The sequence below is a fragment of the Taeniopygia guttata genome, chromosome 5 (genome assembly GCF_048771995.1).
Source record: "Taeniopygia guttata chromosome 5, bTaeGut7.mat, whole genome shotgun sequence".
In the NCBI taxonomy this organism is placed as follows: domain Eukaryota; kingdom Metazoa; phylum Chordata; class Aves; order Passeriformes; family Estrildidae; genus Taeniopygia; species Taeniopygia guttata.
Genome location: NC_133030.1, coordinates 6434034 through 6454243, shown reverse-complemented (window position 1 = coordinate 6454243; position 20210 = coordinate 6434034). Strand labels below are relative to the sequence as shown.

Below are 20210 nucleotides of genomic sequence, written 5' to 3'. Positions count from 1 at the left end.
TAAAAGCCAATAGTCTATCAGCCAGTGTGTTTAGAGTACAAAAGTACTGCAATCTCACATTTCTCAAAAGAACTTTTGTGCTAAAATTTTGCCTGCCATTTACTAAGAATTAGTTCATGTGTGAGTAAAAAAAGAACAAAAATCATTTTTCATCTGGGCAGGTTCCTCTTGGTGTGCTGTCATTGCCTCTTTCCATATGGACCATCAGCTGATACAGACTATTGTAAAAGGATAATTCAGTTCACAGGTGCTTGACTTTCATATCATCATTTGCTCTTAAATTAAATTCAGTGACCTCTCTTAACTCCAATATCTCTAAGCTCTCATCTTAAGAACATAGGAAAACATAATTCCTTTTTTTTTTTTTTTTTTTTTTGGTGTTCAGTGCAATTTGTAGCCAAAGAGCTTTTGAAGCTAATAGAAATAATCTCCAATACTGTACATAAAGGGTTAAGTTTCTGGGCCTATGACAACACTTTCTGGTTATTTCTTTTTAATTTCATGAACTTTCCAGACAGTTTGCTAGCTGATGGAAATGTAGCCACGCTGTGTGTATATTCAGCTGAAATGTTGCTAAGTGTCAGTTTGTCAGTTTATTTAAAAAGTCACTTATTGAATGTGTTTCTTTCCATAACACTCAAGGAAAGGCTCTAGAATGTCATTACTGCAACTCAAAACTACACTAAAAATAAGTAACTGTGCAATCTGCTCCAAATTCGCACAAGAAGTTCACAAGTGCAAGCTTAACTATTTTGCACATAATTATATATAAATTAGTTATTATATAGAAGTTATCATAAACAATATATTTCTTTTAAACAATAATATAAATTATTATGGAGGGGCGTTTGAAAGTTATAAACAAACAGGCATTTTCTTTCCAAATGTCACTTCAAGATGAAATTTACAATCCTGAAGAAACTGCAAAGCAACGAAGTCATATTTAACCAGCCCAACAGACATGAGCACCACTAGCACTTTAAATCAGGTTATTTCAACTGCTGATAGAGTCAACTAAAACCTGCAACGCTTCATGGAACCTGTCAAACGCAAACAGCATTTATTGTATCCTTAATTCAAAATGTGTTTATCAAAGAAATTAAGTGAATGAGTGGCAGTTTTTATGACTTGAAACTCCCCTTTTACATATTTCTTGATTGAGCTTTCTGCAATTTTCCAATGAGCCACTTGAAAGAGGCAAAGATAAAATATTAAACTGATAAGACTGGCACACGCAGTAAGTAAAACGCTTGGATTTTAGAGAATTATGCATGTTGCAACATCTGCAGGCAACATCTTATGTCCTCTAAGCACCCCAATGTGTGGTACCAACCAACAGCTCTACTGAACATTTTACAGAGCTCACAATTTATATTAAGGAATCTGATTACTCCCAGAGAAGCAGTTTCAAAATTACTGCAAGAATGGCACCTTTGGGCATAGGAGATAATAATGCTAATTAATCACACTCATTTCAATGAGAGTGCTTTCACGGGTTCAATGTGGGCCTTGGAGCTGCTGTAAGAAAATGATCTTGTGCAACATGCTGTTTTCAGGACACACAATGCATTGCTATGATTATTCAAACAGATAATTATTCACCAAGCTGCGAGAAGTTAAATCTAGTTCCAGAGGGTGATGTTATGCTGGATCCAGATGAAAATGGAGAATTGGCAGCAGTATCCTGCAATCCTCCTGCTGAATGGGACCGGAGCCATTCCTTTGCATCCTCTTGACTGCGGAGCTGGGAGGATGGAGTATACCTGAAAAAACAAACAGGTTTTTCACCATGAACTTTGATGTATTTGACTTTTTTGTTAAAATAAAAAAACACCAAAAAAACAACCATGAAATGTCACAAGGCTTGGGGTGGGAGAGAGAGAGAAAGAAAAGTGGAAGAATCCTCAAATGAAATTAAAGGATTAGATAATCTAAATCAAATCGAATTCTGAATTAAGGAGCTGCTCCAAGCTCTTCCAACATGTTCCTAATTAATTTCACCTCTGTTTGGGAGGGAAAAACCAAACCACAAACTTCCTTCCTATGGCTTCAGGTGTAACCAAGCCAGAGTGAACCAAAAGTTACAGGCAGAAGTTGTGCTGTGTAGCACTGTAGGATAAAATGTAGTGTGTGCTACATCATACGATTTAAAAATAAAACTGTAACTTAGAAAACCTTTCTCTAAGTTAAGCGAAAATGCAAACATTTTAAAATATTTTGGTACATCGATAATCTTAGCTGACTTTTTGTGATATAATAACCAAATTCAAGTTAACAATGCCATTAGCAGAATTTTTTTCAACTAGCTATGACCCAATATTTCATATTCCAGAGACATCCATATGAGGCCTGTGGAGGTACACCCCATTTAGCTAAAAACTAACAGCATTAAAACATCATAAAGGAGACAATGTTTAGCCTTTTCTGAAGGCAATGAAAATAGCAGAAACATGGTCTATGCCAACATCAGCGGCAAAACACCCCCTGGCTTCAGCTTAAGTTTCATTTATTGTGTATATGTGTGAAAAATAGGTATGTCAGGACAGGTGTTATGTGAGCTACGTGATGGGGTACAGGTACAGCAGCCAGAGCACCATGGCAATACTCGTCTGCTGATGGAATTCAGTGTCTGCCTTGGCTGTGCCATCGCCTTTGGACAAATATTTATGAGTTACTAGCTCTCCTTCCAAAAACTTAGAGCCTATTATTTGCTGATCTTATCTATTTAATTAATTTGATTCCCTTCAAATAAATGCCCTACAGTAAGACATCACTTATTAAGACTGTTTTAAATCAATGGGAACACTGAAATAATTTAAAATGTCAATCTGCTTTCAAAAATACATTAATTCTTCTGTTTATGCCTCAACACTTCAGCAGCAGTTCCTGACAATCTGCGTTTCTTAAACTTTGTATATGAATCAGTTTATTTGGAAAGGGGCTTTAAACAGTCATGTTACCTTAACACACTACAGATTTATTTTTATTGTCAGCATTAATACCTACCTCTCCAGCACTCAAATGTTTTGGTCTTAGAAGAGAGTATTTATTAGAGACATAGTTGAGGACCACAGAAACATTAAAACAAATTGCCATTTTAAGAAAGGCTTTTAGTATTCAGCTTCATGGGACAAGGCTGCTCTGAAGAACAAGATGCACAGCACAGAAAAAAATCACAGCTGCAGTTTCAAGGCAGTGTTCCCAGATGCTGCATTAAGCAATTCAGAAGCTGAATTTCCTAAATTGTCAAAGATACCTTCTGTAAGTTCTCTAACACGTAAAGCATTTAATTAACATAGCTAATAGTAATTCTGGCTAGAATTGCTTGTATCAATGGAAAAAAATAGTATGTTATAAAAATCACTACCTTACAGATGTACAAAATATGTGAGAAGACAACAGCTGAAAGTTCATTTGATGATTTTTTGTTATTTTCTATGAGAGTAGAGAATAAAGTATAGATTATATATCATAAACTATAGATTAAGGTATTCTGATACAATTTTTGAAAATTAATATGTCCAATTTCATCCTGAAAGGTTTTGTGTGATCTTTTAAATCTTTTCTATTTATATAACAACACCAAGGTTCCCAAGGTTAAAAAATTATTTCAGGTCATTCCATGTAACAGCCACAGAAACAGCAACATTATTGTTTTTTCATCAAGCCCAGGGATGCTTTGAGATGCTTTCCAGCAATTAAGCCAGCAAAAGCCACAGTTCTTGCTCAAGCATTGAGGCCACTGGATAAAAAAAGCACAGTTGTCAATGGCCTTCTTTGAGGACTGAAAGAAAGCAAGAAAGAAAGCAAGAAAAAAAGGAAGCAAATAGGAAGGAACAAAGGAAGAAAAAAAGGAAGGAAAAAGGAAGACAAAAGGAAGAAAAAAGGAAGAGTATTGTTGCCACCTCTTGCAAACTGCGACCATCACCACCAGCCACAACAGCAACACAAAGCAAACTCCAAAGTCACCACAGAAGATGTTAAACCATGTGGAAACACCAATACCTGAGTCCCTTCTTAGGCAAAGTGTTCCTATCAAGATGTGGGTCGCTGCAGAAAATTTAAAAGAAAAGAACTTCAGAGAAGAACAAAAGGGAAGGATAAAGATCAGGACGAAGGACGCACAAACATCTGCATCACCTTTCCAGAGGAAAAGGTGCTGGGGCCTCCCTACAGAAACATGCACAGACCTCCTCACCCAGGTGGGGTTTGCACAAACATGCAGCTGCTACCATGCCAATGAACCACATCTCTCCACAACCTCATTTCACTGCTTCTCCTACGCACAATGAACAAAAATGGCTCTTTAAGCGTCAAATAGCTGTTTAAAAATACACTTTTCAGCAGGCTATTGGTAAAACCTGATGGGAATATTCAAGTCCAAACCACCTTCCCATCATTTCTTTCAGCAGACACACTTTAGGGAATGCACCTAATTATTGTAAAGAGGTATTGCAGCCCGGACTGTTTAAATTTCCAAATCTTAGCCTAAGTTCCATTAGCAAAGTAAAATGGACCGATCAGTTGCCCAAAACTCAACTATTTCAGTTTATGTTTTTGTAACTGATGAGCAGAGCCTATTAATTTGTTTTTAAAGAAAATGCCCCTGTGGTTAAGTAAATTAATTAAACGACAACCCTTATAGCTAATTTATAGTATGGGACTGATAAAAATTATATCAGTGAGCAAAAGTGAGCTGGAATGTTTAGATTTGTGTCATCTTTTCCTAACTTTAACATTCATTTGTACAAGGACGACTGTACCTAAGTACTTGGAAAACACTCACGAGCCAAGCTGCAGAAAGAGACTGACAACACTGAATGACACAAGGACTTCACGACAAAAAGGACAGGCCAGAAAGGCAGTGGGAAAAGCAGCATGCCAGAAGAATGCTGAAATGCTAGTGAGAGTTTAGATTTGTAGGAAAAAAAAAAAAAAAGAGCATGATTTTTCAAATTGCCTTTGGCAAAGATATGAAGGGTGGGTTAAAAATACCACCCCCCCAACCCAAAGGACGTTCCCAGAAATGAAAGCAACACCAAAAACATGCCAAGTGTGCTGTGTGCCACTCTCCAGATTGATTTGGGTGGGTAGATGCGTGTTTGCAGGGACTCTCACTGGCATGTCTTTGTGTCAGTCCACACCTGGATGATGAACACAGCAGAGCACTCAACTGAGCACAGTTTGGCACAAAACAATTTGCTTCACTGAGATGGGCAACAAAACCTGCAGCCTTGAGCATACTCCTGTCCTGAGACAGCATTACCTGTCCTGTCTCCTGGGCAAAGTATTTCGGCAGAATTTGGGGCTAGCAGCAGGGGAAGAAAGAGGGCTAGAAAGAGCAGTTCAACAAGACAGAAAACAAGAAAAGGAGTATTAGAATGAAAAGATGAGAAAACAAAAAGGAATTATAATAAAACACAAACAGAACCCCAAACTGTCAGAACATTTTCTCCATTGAGACACAGATGCAAAAATCTTGCTACCTGAACTCATCACTGCACATCAGGATGTAGCTGATTTCCAGTGCTTTGGAAGGGTTCTGCTGCCATCTACAAGAGGTCCCTCAGAGACCACTGCAGAGTTCACCCCTGAGTCAGCTCAGTGCGCCACCAATGCAGCTCTGCTGCTGGAAAAGCCCTGTTCCTTCCTCCCTGCTCAGCCTCCTCCCAGGTCCTACTCTGTGCCCACACAGGTACCAGTGAATCCCACCGTATACAGAGCTGGGGAACTGATCGTTCTGAAATAAAATCCAGCTGATTGTTTTTCACTTGGACCCAGCTTCCAATAGGATTCACTGAGCATTCACACGAATGCTTGTACTGAAATATTGTAGTGAACAACTGGAGATAGGACAAGACAGCAGGGAGAGGGTGAGAAGGGATCAAGTGACTACGGAGATGGGGACTTGTCTTTTCAGCATCATCTCCAGTTTGAAAGTAATCAAATTCTATAATCAAAAAGTTTAACAGGAAACGGTTGACTTTTCAAATCAAAATTGGAGAGATTTTTAAAATACCACTATCAGCTCAATTAACAGCAGATCTTTGGAAGGATAACCTACGATGCAAAATCCAAGTATTAGGTACCATCTGGTAGCAAAAAATGTCACATTGGCTATGACAGCAAAATAAAAACTGCTTCTGAACCCATTCTCCTGCTCTGAACTGGGCTCCTTTCCTGGAATAACTTATCTCTGTGCTCTAGTCCTAGAGTTATCTGCACTGTCTGGTAAGAGGCATTACTTGATCTGTATCTGCAGCATTGGCAACTGCTGCCAGGACTTCATTCCCACTTGAGACACAAACGTATGGAAACAAGAGAACAACCCACTAACCTTTCAGACAACGTAGTCTTAACGCTGTTGGTTCGGACGAAGGGAGTCAGGGAATCGTCCCTGGAGGCTGGGATCAAGCCACTGGAGGAGTTGTGGCTCAGCCCACCTCCACTGCTCAGGGAGATGTCTATGGACTCGCAGCTGGTGTGGAGGCTGCTGACAGACTGGTATCCAATGCCATCCTTGCTAACTGCAGAAGAACTACTGGCGTTGGTACCCCACGTCAAGCTGTTGGAAGGAGCCGAGTGTGCAGAACTGGGGCTGGAAGCCAGTGGAGACTGGTTGAGATCTGTGTTTTTACCATAGAGGGGACTGCTGCCCCCACTGCTCAGCACACCACTGCCAGATGGGGAGTCAAGGTTACCCTGCTGGTTCATGGTAGCATGGGGGTTGGAGATGACTACTGAGTTTTTCATATTTTCAGCTGTTGTGATGGGAACTTGTTTACTAGGTTTGCCACCAAAAAGTCTGCAAAAAAGAAGACAGCATGAAAAATACATAAAATGGAACAGTTAACATGAGGATATCTTATATTTCATCTTAGCTTCAGAAAACCAGTAATGAGTACATTACCCTAGATGGTACATTTGCAACTATACATTTATAATCTCCTTGTGTTCACTGTCCCTTTCAAAGCCCAGAGGCAATTACAACAGCTCCAAATCTATCTCAGGTGTGCCACCTTTGAATCATCAACCAATACTTCCACAAATCTAAAATACAGCTTCACAGAACCAAGATACAACCATATCATCCTCTGTTCCTAAAGAAAAAGGACACCAGAGAAACAATCTGATGTATGGAAAAATAGAGATTGGAAGCTAACTGACCAAGTAAAATCTGCACAAATCGTCAAATGCTCTGCACAGAAACAGCTTTTGCTGGGATGCAACAATGTACTCATACCAAACATAGGCTTATTTCATTCCACAAGCCAAGCTGGCTGGAAACCATATTTTTTAGTGAAGAATGTGATGTTGCTACCTACTTTTTGGCACCTGGAATTGGCTAGTAAAAAACTAGGTGAGTTCCACAGCTCGAGGAGGAGGCTGACTGCAGCATCACTGCTGCCTGTGATGCAGCTGTGCTGCCAAGGAAGCAAAGACCCCAGGTCCCTCATAAACAGTCAATGGGAAACTCCTCAGAAGTGCCCAAGTGCTCAGTAGTAAACATGCTCTGGACTAAATTATCAGTCATTCCAAAACTGATCTTCAAAATTAGGAAGGAAGCGTATCTTCCACTCCAGTTTCAAACACCCACCCCAAAACACTGCTTTTGTTTCTGCCTCTTGGCTCCTGTAACTACCTTTGGGACCTTACTTTTCCTCACACATACCTGCACGGATTTGCTTTTTTATCATTCACTGTGGGTGAAACCCTTCAGAATAGAGGACTACAGCACTTGCATACAAGTGTTCCTGAAGACTTAGGGGTGGGCATGCACCAGGCAGAACTTTCTCTGCTGTGGAGCATGCCCAGGTTGTTGGACACATGGCCACTGAGTCACTTTGTCCATCCCTTCCCAGAAACACGGGCTGTGTTAGAGCTGGGCACCTGCAGCACACCTGGAGCAAGCCCAGCACTGCCCAGGCTGCACAGGTGCTTCCTGCAGCTCCAGTGCATGAAGCACACCTGAGCTGGGTAGCTGCTGCTACATCCTTGCCACAAGGCACTTGGACAACACTTCCAGCTGAGAGGGCAGGTTTAGGTCAGACATAAGGAAGAAATTCTTCCCTGTGAGGGTGGTGAGGTCCTGGCACAGGTTGCCCAGGGAAACTGCGGCTGCTCCATCCCTGGAAGTGTTCAAGGCCAGGCTGGGTGGGGATTTGAACAAGCTGGGAGAGTGGAAGGTCTCTCTGCCCATGGCAGGGGAGTCAGAATAAAATGATCTTCCGGGTCCCTTCTGACCCAAATCAGCCCATGATTCCATGGCCCTCAGCAGCTATACCAGCTTAGTGTATTCCTGCGCCAGAGCACACAACCTCTTCAGCTGCCCTGGGGAAACCACTCTTAAAGAAAGCATCCCAGAGCTTAAAAAACCCCAAAACACCCACACAGCAGTTTTACAAGCTGTTTTTAAGCTACCCGCCTGTTTATGACAACATGGAAGTTACATATATCCACAAATCTCCAGGTAAGTCTCTATCATTACAAAGGTATGGATTCCAATTCACTGTGTAGCACCAAAAGAACTACAGGGCCAAAAAGAAATATGCAAAAAGCAATGTCTGCAACTAAACTGACTATGAAAATTAAGCTCCAAATCTTCTTTACAGTCATCCTAGAAATCAGTAATAAGCAGACGAGGCCCAGTTCAACTCTGACACATTTCAACACATGCCAACTTAGACAAGCTGGTGAAAATTCAAGTGTGAAATTGTAAATCAAATGAAGGAATAGTTAAATTGAGCCTCAGTGCCTGCTCTTTGAAGTTTCATGTATTTCTAATGTAGCATTTCAATTACAAAGGCAGCAATGCAGCTTTTTAGTAACAAAAAATTCCCAATCACATTCCTATCAATGTGCCTGAGGCACACCGAAATCACTGAAAACGCTGAAAATCTGCATTTCTATTTGTGTATCCTAGAGAAGTGAAAGGCCTACTGGAATTTTTAAGTAGCCATTGATGAAAATTACATGTTCCAAAATACATGGCTTATCTATTGTTAACCAGGTACAAAATAAAGTATCTTCAATTATCCTCACACAGACTGTTCAAATAAAACCACCCATCTAAAAACGCTTTACAGCATCAGCCTAAGCTGCCATCACAGCCATTATGCTTGCACTGGTGCTTCAGATGGAATGTGGCTTTCTCACATCACTGAAAGCAGGATGATGGAGCATAACTGTATGGGTATTATGGGCATCACGACAAAATGAAATGCAAAACACTGCAACTTGAAACACACAAGCTACTCAAATTCAGTTGAAAAATAATATTAACAGAACTTTCCACCAATATCAAGGCTTTGATATACACTGCATTAAAAAATTAGCTCCTCACCAACTATTTGTTAATATTAGTGTGGGGGTACTCTTGGAGAAATAGAAGACAGATTGGATTTTTGTCAAAAAAATAGTATTAAAACAAGAAAATTTAACCCAGCTTAGACAGTAACTTTATTTAGGGTTCTTCTACACATGCTAAAATATTGAGTCTTGCAACATACTGGGCTAATTCACACAAGTTATAACAGTTTGCTTTGGGTGACTCTAAGCCTGGCAGGTCAATGCCAGTGTCATCACGAAAATCTGCGACAACCCTCTAGCTGTTGGTTTACAATTTGATCCACGACTGGAATATTTCCAGGTTTGTTACATATACATCTGTGCAAGAACTCTTCAGTAACCTTCAGGCAAGAAAATCCTTGTATCTGTGATATCTGCATGGATAAAAGCCTCCAGGTATGATTTCTGCAGCAAGGAGACTCAAACTGTAATTGCCAAAGCTTCTGCCAGAGAGGTTTGGTTTTTTTGCTGGATGTTAAACTTCTGCTGCTGTCGCGTGATGTCCTAAGTATCCACAACACTGGCCAAGCTGCTTACGTGAAATTAAATGTAAATACCAAGACCTTGAAGTAGGACACTAAAGAGTAAGTGCTGCAAAGCCAGGCAGGCCTGGCTGGCAGAGTCCTGCTCATCCAGCTCCCACTAACACCCCTGCACAACCGAGGAGTTTGGTGCCTACCTGCGCAGAGTGGGAGAGGCCACATCGGGGTACTTGACTCCTTGCTGGTGGGTACTCTGAGCTCCGCTAGCAGCAGGCTGTGATGCAGGGTTCACTTTAACAGAATTACATGAAGCCACGCTTTCGTTGTCAGACGAAATCCCTTTCTCTTTATCAGTCTGATTGACTAATCCTGGCAGAGAGCTTCCAAGGATTACCTTGGCAGGCTCTCTGATTTTAGGGACAAGCAACCCAGCTGACTTGCTGCTTATGTTGGAGTCTATGCTACTCGTGCTAGATCTATTGCCAGCTCCACTTCTGCTACTGGATTTACTGGGCCGGGGTAAGCTACGATACTGAAGATTAGTTCGTGCACTAAGTGCTAAGTAGCCATCATCCTGGTTCTGGGAGCCATCAACACTAGTCTTCCGACCAGTGGTCCTACCCATGAGTCCAGATGACTTGGGGATCTTTCCCAAGGTAGCCGATCTACTGGTGAGAGTTGCCCCACTGGCAGTGATTATGGTCATGCCTATGGCTGACCCGCTCTGTTTCTTAAATCCAAAAGTATTAGCATTAGCAGCAGCTGTCCTAGAGTTACTTGTGGGAAGCTTTTTGGATTCATCACCACTGCTGCGTCCTGCATCTGATGGGGAACGTTTAACATGTCCAGCTTTAGGAGATAGTCTACCCTTTTCTGATACCTTGGCGTCATCAGTTTTCCCTACAAAAATAGAAAAAGAATTCTAATATTTAATGACTTGAAAACATCAAGCAAATGATGAAACTCAAAGCAGCATGAATAGCAAAAGCGTGTTAGCCACTGGAGCGCGGTTCAAAGTTATGATCTAGTCTGCACTGAACTTACATGCCACTCTAGTGAGTTACACATGCAGACTTGCCAAAGAAAGTATGTGGTGCCTTTGCCTTCGAGAATATGGAAAGCAGAACAGCCTTACATAATAGTGACAGATAACAAAAAAAAAAGCTTCCCACTGTAGCTACCACAGATCAATTATTTCTATCATTATGCACTACTAGTGTTAGGCTGATAGTATAATTTTCCTAAAGGGCATTGTTAAAGCATTTCTATTGTTCAAAACACTACATAACTTTAACTTTTTCATACACAATTGTGTATAAGACCTAATAAAAAGAGAGGTATTAAATTATATTGCTTGATTATGCAAATTCAATCAATTTTCATCCACACATCTGCAAGTGCTGAAATCATTAATACACTTACAAGAAAAGCCAGAAATCATGTTTAGTATAAACAAACATGCTTGTTTAGTAAGGGGGGGGGGGGGAAATCTCCTCAACCATATATAGTGTATGCTCTTGGTTAACAGTGACTTCAAAAACTAAATTTTTATTATTTATTCTTCACACAGCAATACTCTGCCAAATAAATAGCTTGGCTTAAGGCCAGAGTTTTCATGAAAACAACTGGTAGGGTGTACTAATCCGAAATACACATTTTCAGACAGAAATAGAAATGGGGACATACAAGATGCTGCTTAGGTTAAAGCAATGCCTAAAAATACAGACAGCATTACCTGAAGTTCAGGTTCTGCCTCTGCAAAGTATTTAAACTGTTTTCACACCGAACACATTTTTGGCTTGTTTACATCTTACGCCTTTTCTCACCTGTTCCAGGTGTCTTTAAGGTGCCTGAGGTGGTTGAAGGTTTGGGCCTTGGTGTGGTAATGCCAACCTGAGCTGACATGCCCCGTCGCCAGGAGCCCGTCTGGGAAATAACAGTGTTCTTCCTACCAGAAGTGCTTTTATCAGACTCATCCGACACATCAGAGGGATTCCGCCTCCATTTGGATCCCGGCTCCATTTTTATGCCGCTATCAGATCCCCCATCAGATTTCTTGACTTCATCACTGGACCATAAGGAATTCCGCTCCACCTGGGAATGCTTTTCTGCATCGGTCTAGGACAGATAAGGAATTGCAAGACAACTTTCAGAGCAAGTCTTTCTTTTAAGAAGCTTCGTAAGTAGGAACCATCACCCTGAATAATCAGCTCAGCAGTCATGTCTAAGTACCAACAAACATTACATGACTTTGATGAAGAAATGTCACAGCAAGAAATTAACCCCAGCAATGACATATTTTTTTAATGTGTTTGTAAGAAAAATACAGAAAAACCACAACACCCATGCTCCTTGCAATAAATAAAGGGGGAAAAAACCCTACTTGATTTATAAAGGACATATTCAGCTCCATGACATTTATAATCCTCCATCTCAAATTTCTGACAAACCCTTTTACTGCAATGCCAAAAAAGCATTTCAAACCTGTGCAGCCAGCCTTCCTTTGTTCCTGCTGCTTTCTTATCTCTTGTCTGGCAATCTGATCTCCAGAGCATGAGGAGGCAGCTTTTGGAATAGATCCGAATATGTGGAATGCTGTTAATTCTAACCTAACATGGTAGAAGGACACCCAAGGACTGAAGAAAACCTTTCTAACAATACTCAAGATTGACTTCAATACATAAATTACTTTAGTTTCTCTTGCAGACTGTTTTTCCCCCTACTCTTTGCACAGATTGATTGTGTTACCACTCTCTTACGGAGAATTTTGCTAAGCTCAATATTAAATAGAAAAATTTCTCATTAGCAAACCTTTTGTCAAAATCTCAGAAATGCTTAAATTAAATATATTAAACTATAATATGTGTGTATATTTTATACATTCCCCATGCATTAATATTTCCCACTGCTAATGGTTACTCTTCCAGAATTCTACTCCTATCTAATGTTGTTGATTAAATTTGATGAATGTGGTAACACCACAACCAAAGACAAATATCCACACGTTTGACTCTGATCAGGATAAAAAAAAATTCATAGCTGAAGTGTTCTTCAGCACATGCACCATTAAAGAGACTGACTGCAGTTCCCAAGTACAGACTGATGGGTTTTGGTGAGGTGTTGATGCCACCTCTTCTTCCCTGAAGCCTTATCAGAAGATGACTGTGCTCAGAACTGTGCGGTAGGCAAAAGGAATAATTTATTTAAAATGAAATTATTTTAAATATCCCAAAGCATTATAAAGCTCACAGTCTTTATTCCCTTTGGATCATCAGAAAAACATAGCACAAGAGAAACTGTAAGATTATTCACCACGCTTTTCAGCTTTTAAGTTCCTAAAGAATGTTTTAAGTTTATAACTTTTCTTTACCTACCAGATCACACCATTAATATTAAAGAATTTAGGGAAACTGTTGTTGAATTTCCTCTGCTTTTTACTGTAACTACTTTTTTTTTAAAGCCTGAAAAACTAGTTAAGCGATCAGTGTGTGAAAGCTGACACTACATATCACAATGGTCTTTCTTCGGGAAAGAAAGTGGGGAAACAGGGCTTGGGTTATTTATCTACATATTGAGTTATTAGACTAACATGCATTTTAAATTATGGATTTAGGTAATATTATATTCTTGTACTTTCCTCGTGCTACACAAATGTTGTTTCCCTAGATCTCCATTCAGAGAGAGCAACCCAGTGTAGGCTGGAATGGACCTCTGCTTTCTAACTCCCTTCTCTTCCTGCGCCTGCCAGGTTTGGGGCTGCTGGGTCACTTTTCTATTTCTGACCATCAGTAGGTGTGCAATAAACTCACAGTGTAACTGTTCCCATGTCCTGTGCCTCTCCAAAATCACTGTTTCATGCAAACAGCTCTGACATTCACAGATCTTAGAAGAGAGCACAGGCAAAAAGTACCAAATAATCAACCAACAAAGCCACCTCAAAGACACCATTCCTCACATGGTCACTTCAGTGTCTTGTTCCAAGCTCCTGCTCTGGAATTGTGTGTATGCACTGTTAGTGTTCAAGAACAAGAAATACACCTGCCTGCTAGCAAAGGCCTTACTCTAGTTTTGGTTGACTAGGAAATATTCCTGTATCTTCTATTTCCCCTCCCCTAATCTGTAAGATTAGTGCAGTCAGCCTCCACAGAGAGAACAGCTCTGCAAGAAGTCCTCTACCTTTGCTCTCCTCCCTTTCATTCCACTGCTACACCCACAGCCACAGCTTTTCTGCAGCCTTTGAAATGCTGCACCTCCACCTTTGAAACCCTCTGGCCAGAGATGCTTCTGTTTAATGGTAAACACTGAGAACAGCACAGAAACATGACTAAGGAATCAAAACCAAAACACAGTGAAACCTGGCTTGGGGATTGCAGCTGAAACTCCACCCGCCCAGAAGGGTGAAAGTGGAAATACTCTTGGCTGGAGGTCATGGCAAGACACAGCGAGCACGAGCTGAAAGCTAGGAGCAAACCACCAGGATTTCTCAACTCACTCATAAAGTTTTGTAAATCTGAAGCTGTGAACAGACCAAACCCATCTTTGCTGATAAGATGTCTTATACAACTGCTTAAGGACGCTGCAGTTTTCTATTTAAAGGAACCTTTCTATCTTCTGATCTTTTTACCATCACATGATTGAATTTGTTACATGGTCTCTTTCTCCCATCTTATTTCAGTTAAATAAGTTATTTTGAAATGCCCGCCAGGTCTTAATTTCTCCTTAAAGTATGCATATGATGTGACTTTAAAGGCACACTATATGTAGTACTGTGATAAAGGCAACTTACCTAATTCTGTGTAATACAAAGGAAAAATATGAGGGTGCCAAAACTCCTCTAACTACATTAAGTGGTTTGGTACTTGGCATAATCAGAGCAGGACATGGGAACGTGGCGAGGCAAATTCTGGTTCCCATCACCAGCTTGTTCAGAAACAACTTGCAAACATCTTCTTCCCTGCATTGCTATCAAAAGGGGCTACAGCTATGAATGTCTCTGAAGAGGAAGTTAATATCATATTTAAGTCCTGTTTCTCAAAGATGGAGAAACTGCAGCTCCTGGAGTATGGGGTACTCATCAGCCCCAAAAATCAGCTTCTCAACAGAGATTTTTTCCTACTGCAACTATGCCTTCCTTTGCAGAGATGATTCTGCCTGAGTTACTGATTTTATCAGCAGACACTGACATGTTCAGACTCTCTCCCTTTGATGTTGCTGCCATTATTTGCCTGGACTCCCAGCTGCACATGTATTAGCTTCAAGCTCCCTCCTCAGTTATCTGAAATCCAACTTCTGTACCCTCTCAAAGAGATGTGACAGAATCACAGCAGCTCAAAAGCACCTACTGTTTAAGAGAACCAAAGCAAGGGACACCCTGACAGGAAAAGTCCACGTCCCTCTGCAAATGTGTGCTAGTTCTTTGTGGCTCACCACTCTGGGGAAGGCAAACCTGGGCACTGGCCACCACAGAGTCCTTCAGGAAATACAGAAAAGGTGTCTCTGCAGCATTCACTGCATCATGAGCTCTGAGGTCTACAATTGGCAGCAAAAAAATTAACCCTGCAAGCCATGCATTTCAACACTCCAAGCTCTTTTCATTCCCTTGGCTGACAAGATTCAGATAGTTCGTTCCACTGAAAATGAACTATTTTATTGGAAATAATTTGCAGATAACAGAACACCTGGAATAAGGATTGTCATCCATGAAAACTGAGGAGAGAAAAAAATCACACCAAAAAAACTGCAAACACCACTTGTACATTCTTGGCTCCCAGCTTCCTCTGCCAATAACTACACTCTACTGTCTGAACAAGCTCCAGCTGCTTTCTTTCTGGTGTCTGTCTGCACCCTCTTGGATACTGTAATAGTTGTGGAGGAGGAAGAGGAGTTTGTCAACACAGATTTTGATCTCTCAGAGGTGTTTCCAAGAATCTGATCCATCAAAAGATAGAAGTCACACGAGTTTCTTTTTTTTTTCCTTAGGTTAATGTTTAGTCACATCTCCCTAAGTCTTCCTTTTTTCCCTCCCCAACAGCAGTACAATGTTGAGACAGTAACAATTGTCAAAAAATACTTCTAGTTGCCCATCTTACTCTTTGTCAGGTACTGAAAAACACGCTTGATAGATCTTAACTCCTCTCAGCTTGTATGGGGCTTGTAATAGCAGTTCCAAGTGCCTGTGCAGGCGCTGATAGGCAAGCAGAGGCTACCTGGAAACCTTTTGTGTAGGCTCAAATATGCACTGCAAGGTAAGGGAATAAAGACTACTCTGTGCTTGCACCACAGCTCTGGAGACAGAGCAATACTTCACAGCAACCACACGTCTGCCTACATCAAAACTGATGTCAGAAACAGATTTAGGACCCACTGATGAAAAGGACTGGAGAAGATTAAAAGGGGGAAGAAACAGAGGAGCAGGTCACAGCGACATCCCTCTCCATCACCTGCGGCACTGCCAGGTCACCACATCCCAGTGGCTGCAGCACACAGCACCCCAGTCCCTTGAGCAGGACCAGAACAAAGCTGGACTTTGTAGTCCTGCACTTTCTCAAACAAAAATCTATGGAATTGGTAAAAAAAAAAGCAGTTTGTATTAGTGCAAATCTCTGTGTTACGCAGTTTGTTTGATCAATGAAAAACTGTTCGATGCCTTCACTTGTTCTACCCTCTTTGGATGTGTGGTGTCTGAGCACAAAATGTACATATATCCTGCTGATGGAGGCACAGCTTATCCTCCTACGAAATGCTGGCAAACAAAGAAAGCCTTCAATAACACACAGCTTTGGAAATTTAATAAAATCAATTTCATTTGCATAACATGCTTACATTTCTGATGAACGTGTAAACAACCTTTGAACATTTATGTTTACTTTATTGTATTCTATTATTTAAGAGAAAATACCTTTTCAGAAAAAAAGAAAAAAATCTCTATAAAATCCCATTTACATCTGTTTTCTGTGCAGCAGTGCCTCTAGGAAGACAAGACCCAATTGTTGTGACATCACCATGGCAGAGATGCCTTGGGCTCCACCCACAGAGGAAATATTTGTAAATGCTGTGGATGACAAGGTGGTTATTATTGATACTGTCTGTACTGAAGGCTGGCTGTGTGTTCAAGTTCAGCAACCTAAAACAATGACACCTCCTGCACAGAGAAAACAATAAATATCCATGTAAACTGAATAAACTGAAGCTCTTACCTGTGCATCTAAGTTCTTGCGGGAGGAGGCAGGTGTGTTGGCGTAGGAGCTGATAGAGGAGCTGGTGTTAATGTCATCAGTACTGAGATTATCTATGGTGTCACTGATGCCACTGCTGACAGAGCTGCTGTCATCCCAGCTGGAGAAAAAACACAACAGAGGGAGAAAACAAGGGTCAAAAGACAAGACATCATTCAAAAGGAAGACTCTTATGTCTACAACCCTTAGCCCACTTGTGGCTGCCAGAAAAGACAGACACCAAGGAAGGGCACCAGGACACAGCTCTTCCTGACTGGCTCTTCCTGATCTACCATCAACACGCTCACCAGCCTCAAAGACCTTTAGTAACTAAAATTTCAGTCCTTCAGATAGCAAATAACCCTCCTGAGCTGCATCACCCTTTTTAAGAACAGCAACTACTCAGGACTACCTTCTTCCAGCATGTGATAGCTTCAACATTTTCCAGTAAATGAGAAATGTGTCACTGGAAGTTTAGGACAAACAAACCACCAATAAAGCAAAACCAAAAGCAAACAAACCAAAAACCAACCAACCAAAAAAAGACCTTGCCTGAATCAATTTGAGTGTTAGAACAGAAAGAATCAAAATTATCTAAAAATGGAGCCAGATGCTCCAACTTGTAAAATGCCTGTAAAAGTAAGCTGCTCAAGGAAGAGACTTATAAATTGGCTTACAAGTGCTCCAACTCCAAGAACAATGAAGCCGGGACTGAAATATTATCCTGGAAGGAGCTCTGTGAAGACATTTCAGTCCACTGGATAACTATCGCTGGAAATCTGGAAATGTGTGTGTGTGTGTATATATATATATATATATATATATATATATATATATATCATAGGTCATTTGCAAAAGGTTAAGAGCTCATCACCTGCAGCTCTCTAGCAATTTATAACCTCAGCTTCAGATTTTGGGAGCTCCAGACTCTCCTCCCTGCTGCATTTCTGTTTGATTTACAAACTGTGTAACAAAGAGATTGCAGAGAGGTTCTGGCTGCGGAGTGAAAGCTATATTCACAAAACAATATAATGAGCAATTAACATATGCATTTAAACCTCAACTGTCTTAACCTGTGTTAAGAGAACTGTGTAAAGAAAGGCAGCCTATCTCTCTTTGCTTGAACTTCATTCAAAACTTCACCACTGATTTACTATAGCCTTTCTACATAAACTTTGAGAGCTTTGAAATGGAAAGCATATCATTTTTTTCCCATTTAGCACTACAAAACACCTTCCTGCACAACTTTTAATGCTGCTTTAATAATTTTCATTGCTTTTTCTTACTTGGGAGTACTATGTTCACCCACAGCTGTACGAGGCCTTTTAGGGAACTGAGCACAGCTTGAAGGGCAGCACAATTTGCAGAACCACAAATGAAGTGTGGCCACGGGGACATCCTCCTCTGCATGTCACAGGAAGGGTTAGAGCTGGTAGCTGCTCCTTGCTGGCTGCTCTGCTCCCAGGGAAGGTCCTCATCAATGTGTCAGCACAGTCATTGTGCCCCTTCTCCCATATCCCTGGGAGGCTCAGAGCAACAGCTCCAGCAAGCCAGCAGAGGAAATTTGGGGTGCTCAGCCACACTGCCCTGCTGGAACAGGGATGGGGAGGGACAGGGACACACCAGGACACCCCTGCCACAGACCCTCTCTGATGGAGCCCGGGAGTCACCCTTCATCTGGCTTTCTCCAGCTGGTGAGAATTCCCTCCAGTCAGCACTGGCTGACTCAGAGGTGTCCCAGTTACAGGATTTCCAAGAAGATTTTCCCAAGGGGATTTGATAAACCTGCAGACACTCCAGCTCTCGTGACTAAAAAGCAATGCTGTGTCGGTCTACAGCATTGCAGATGCTACAATTCAAAGGAAAGAGATATTTTTTCCCCAGATTTGCCTTCGCCTGGATAAAAGGTGCAATACAAAATAGAAATCCATGTTAAAATAAAATTCACAATGTGAGAAAGCCAGGCAGGCAGATTTGACACACCAGTTTTATTTGTTGTTTTGAAAAATGTTTTCCAGCATAACTGAATGAAGGATGTGCTGCCCATGCCAAGAAATGTTACGGGGGGAATTGAAAATCTGGATAAGGATTGAAAGACTTCTTTGAAGTACTTTCTTATTTAGAGTAGGCAATTAAATTTTTAAAAATTAACATTTTGCCTTGTGAGGCAAAATATTGAAAGCCATATTACTTCAAAATTTCAGTTCTGAAAACAGGTCCTATAACTGATATTTATTTCTCTTTCCAAACCTACCACATAAAGCAATTACAATTCCTAGGTAAGTCTACAAATAAAGGTACCAAAATAGTTAATAAAATCACTAAATAAAAAATATGCTTCTTGTTTTCCAAAGTTTTGTGTAGCAACAAACTTTTTTATTTCTGAACCTATAATAAAATAACAATCACAACAGTAATAATATCACCAACGCCAATGCCTTCTGTGTTTAATAGTTTCATTTCCTTCTTATGGAGATATGGCAGTGGGCAGAAAATAAATATTAAATACAGTGATTTTCCTCTGAGTGGCTCCTAGTCCCATCCTCAGTGTATAGAAACTGAGACATTTCATTTTTGAGCACTCACAATTCTTAAAACTACCATAGGCCCCAGTTAATCAGCACCTAAAGAATGTGTTTAATGTTAATCATAAGTAGTTTTTCTAGCATCAGCCAGTCCTGTTGGCTGCAGTTGGGCAATCCAAGGCATTATGAAAATATTTGAGTGCCCTTCTGAACTGGGACATGTGCCTGAGGACAAAGGTAGGAACATGCACCTGAATACATTGATGGTTGTGGCTTCCCCTCCTGTGTATCCTGGCCTTTAGGTCCTGTATGTTCTGCTGGAAACTATGAATTATTCCAACCCTGTATTTTCAAGCTTACTAATCTGTTGCTAAATTTAAAAAGATTAGCTGTTCTTTGAGGTCTGAAGATAGATGTCTGGAAAGATTTTGGGTGCCACAAGCTAAGCAGCACAGCTCTCGTGGGTGACACTGGTGCCCAGGCTGTTCTGACAAGGTAGGATGTGTAAACCCACTGTCTAAGCCCAGATAGCTTTAGCTTTAGTTAATAAATATCACTTCAGCTCAGTCTCTAGCTAGAAAAAAACAAACAGCATGTAAGAAAACATGAAAACACCTTAAGAAACTGAAAAGAATTTTGTA

At 40.7% G+C, this 20210-nt stretch overlaps 1 protein-coding gene across 7 annotated transcripts in view; it reads right to left on the bottom strand.

The window, feature by feature from the left end:
- The window catches only part of NAV2 (neuron navigator 2), a 377851-nt gene that overhangs the window by 34256 nt on the left and 323385 nt on the right, over positions 1–20210 (bottom strand). For 6 of the 7 annotated variants that reach the window (XM_030273481.4, XM_072929489.1, XM_030273473.4 and 3 more), the window contains 7 exons: positions 17027–17165; positions 11657–11948; positions 10028–10730; positions 6338–6805; positions 5267–5332; positions 4006–4050; positions 1603–1763 (listed from right to left, as the gene is read on the bottom strand). In XM_030273481.4, the coding sequence (XP_030129341.4) occupies positions 1603–1763; positions 4006–4050; positions 5267–5332; positions 6338–6805; positions 10028–10730; positions 11657–11948; positions 17027–17165 (1874 nt within the window). The remainder of the gene's footprint in view (positions 1–1602; positions 1764–4005; positions 4051–5266; positions 5333–6337; positions 6806–10027; positions 10731–11656; positions 11949–17026; positions 17166–20210) is intronic. The other variant, XM_030273479.4, reaches the window with a different exon arrangement.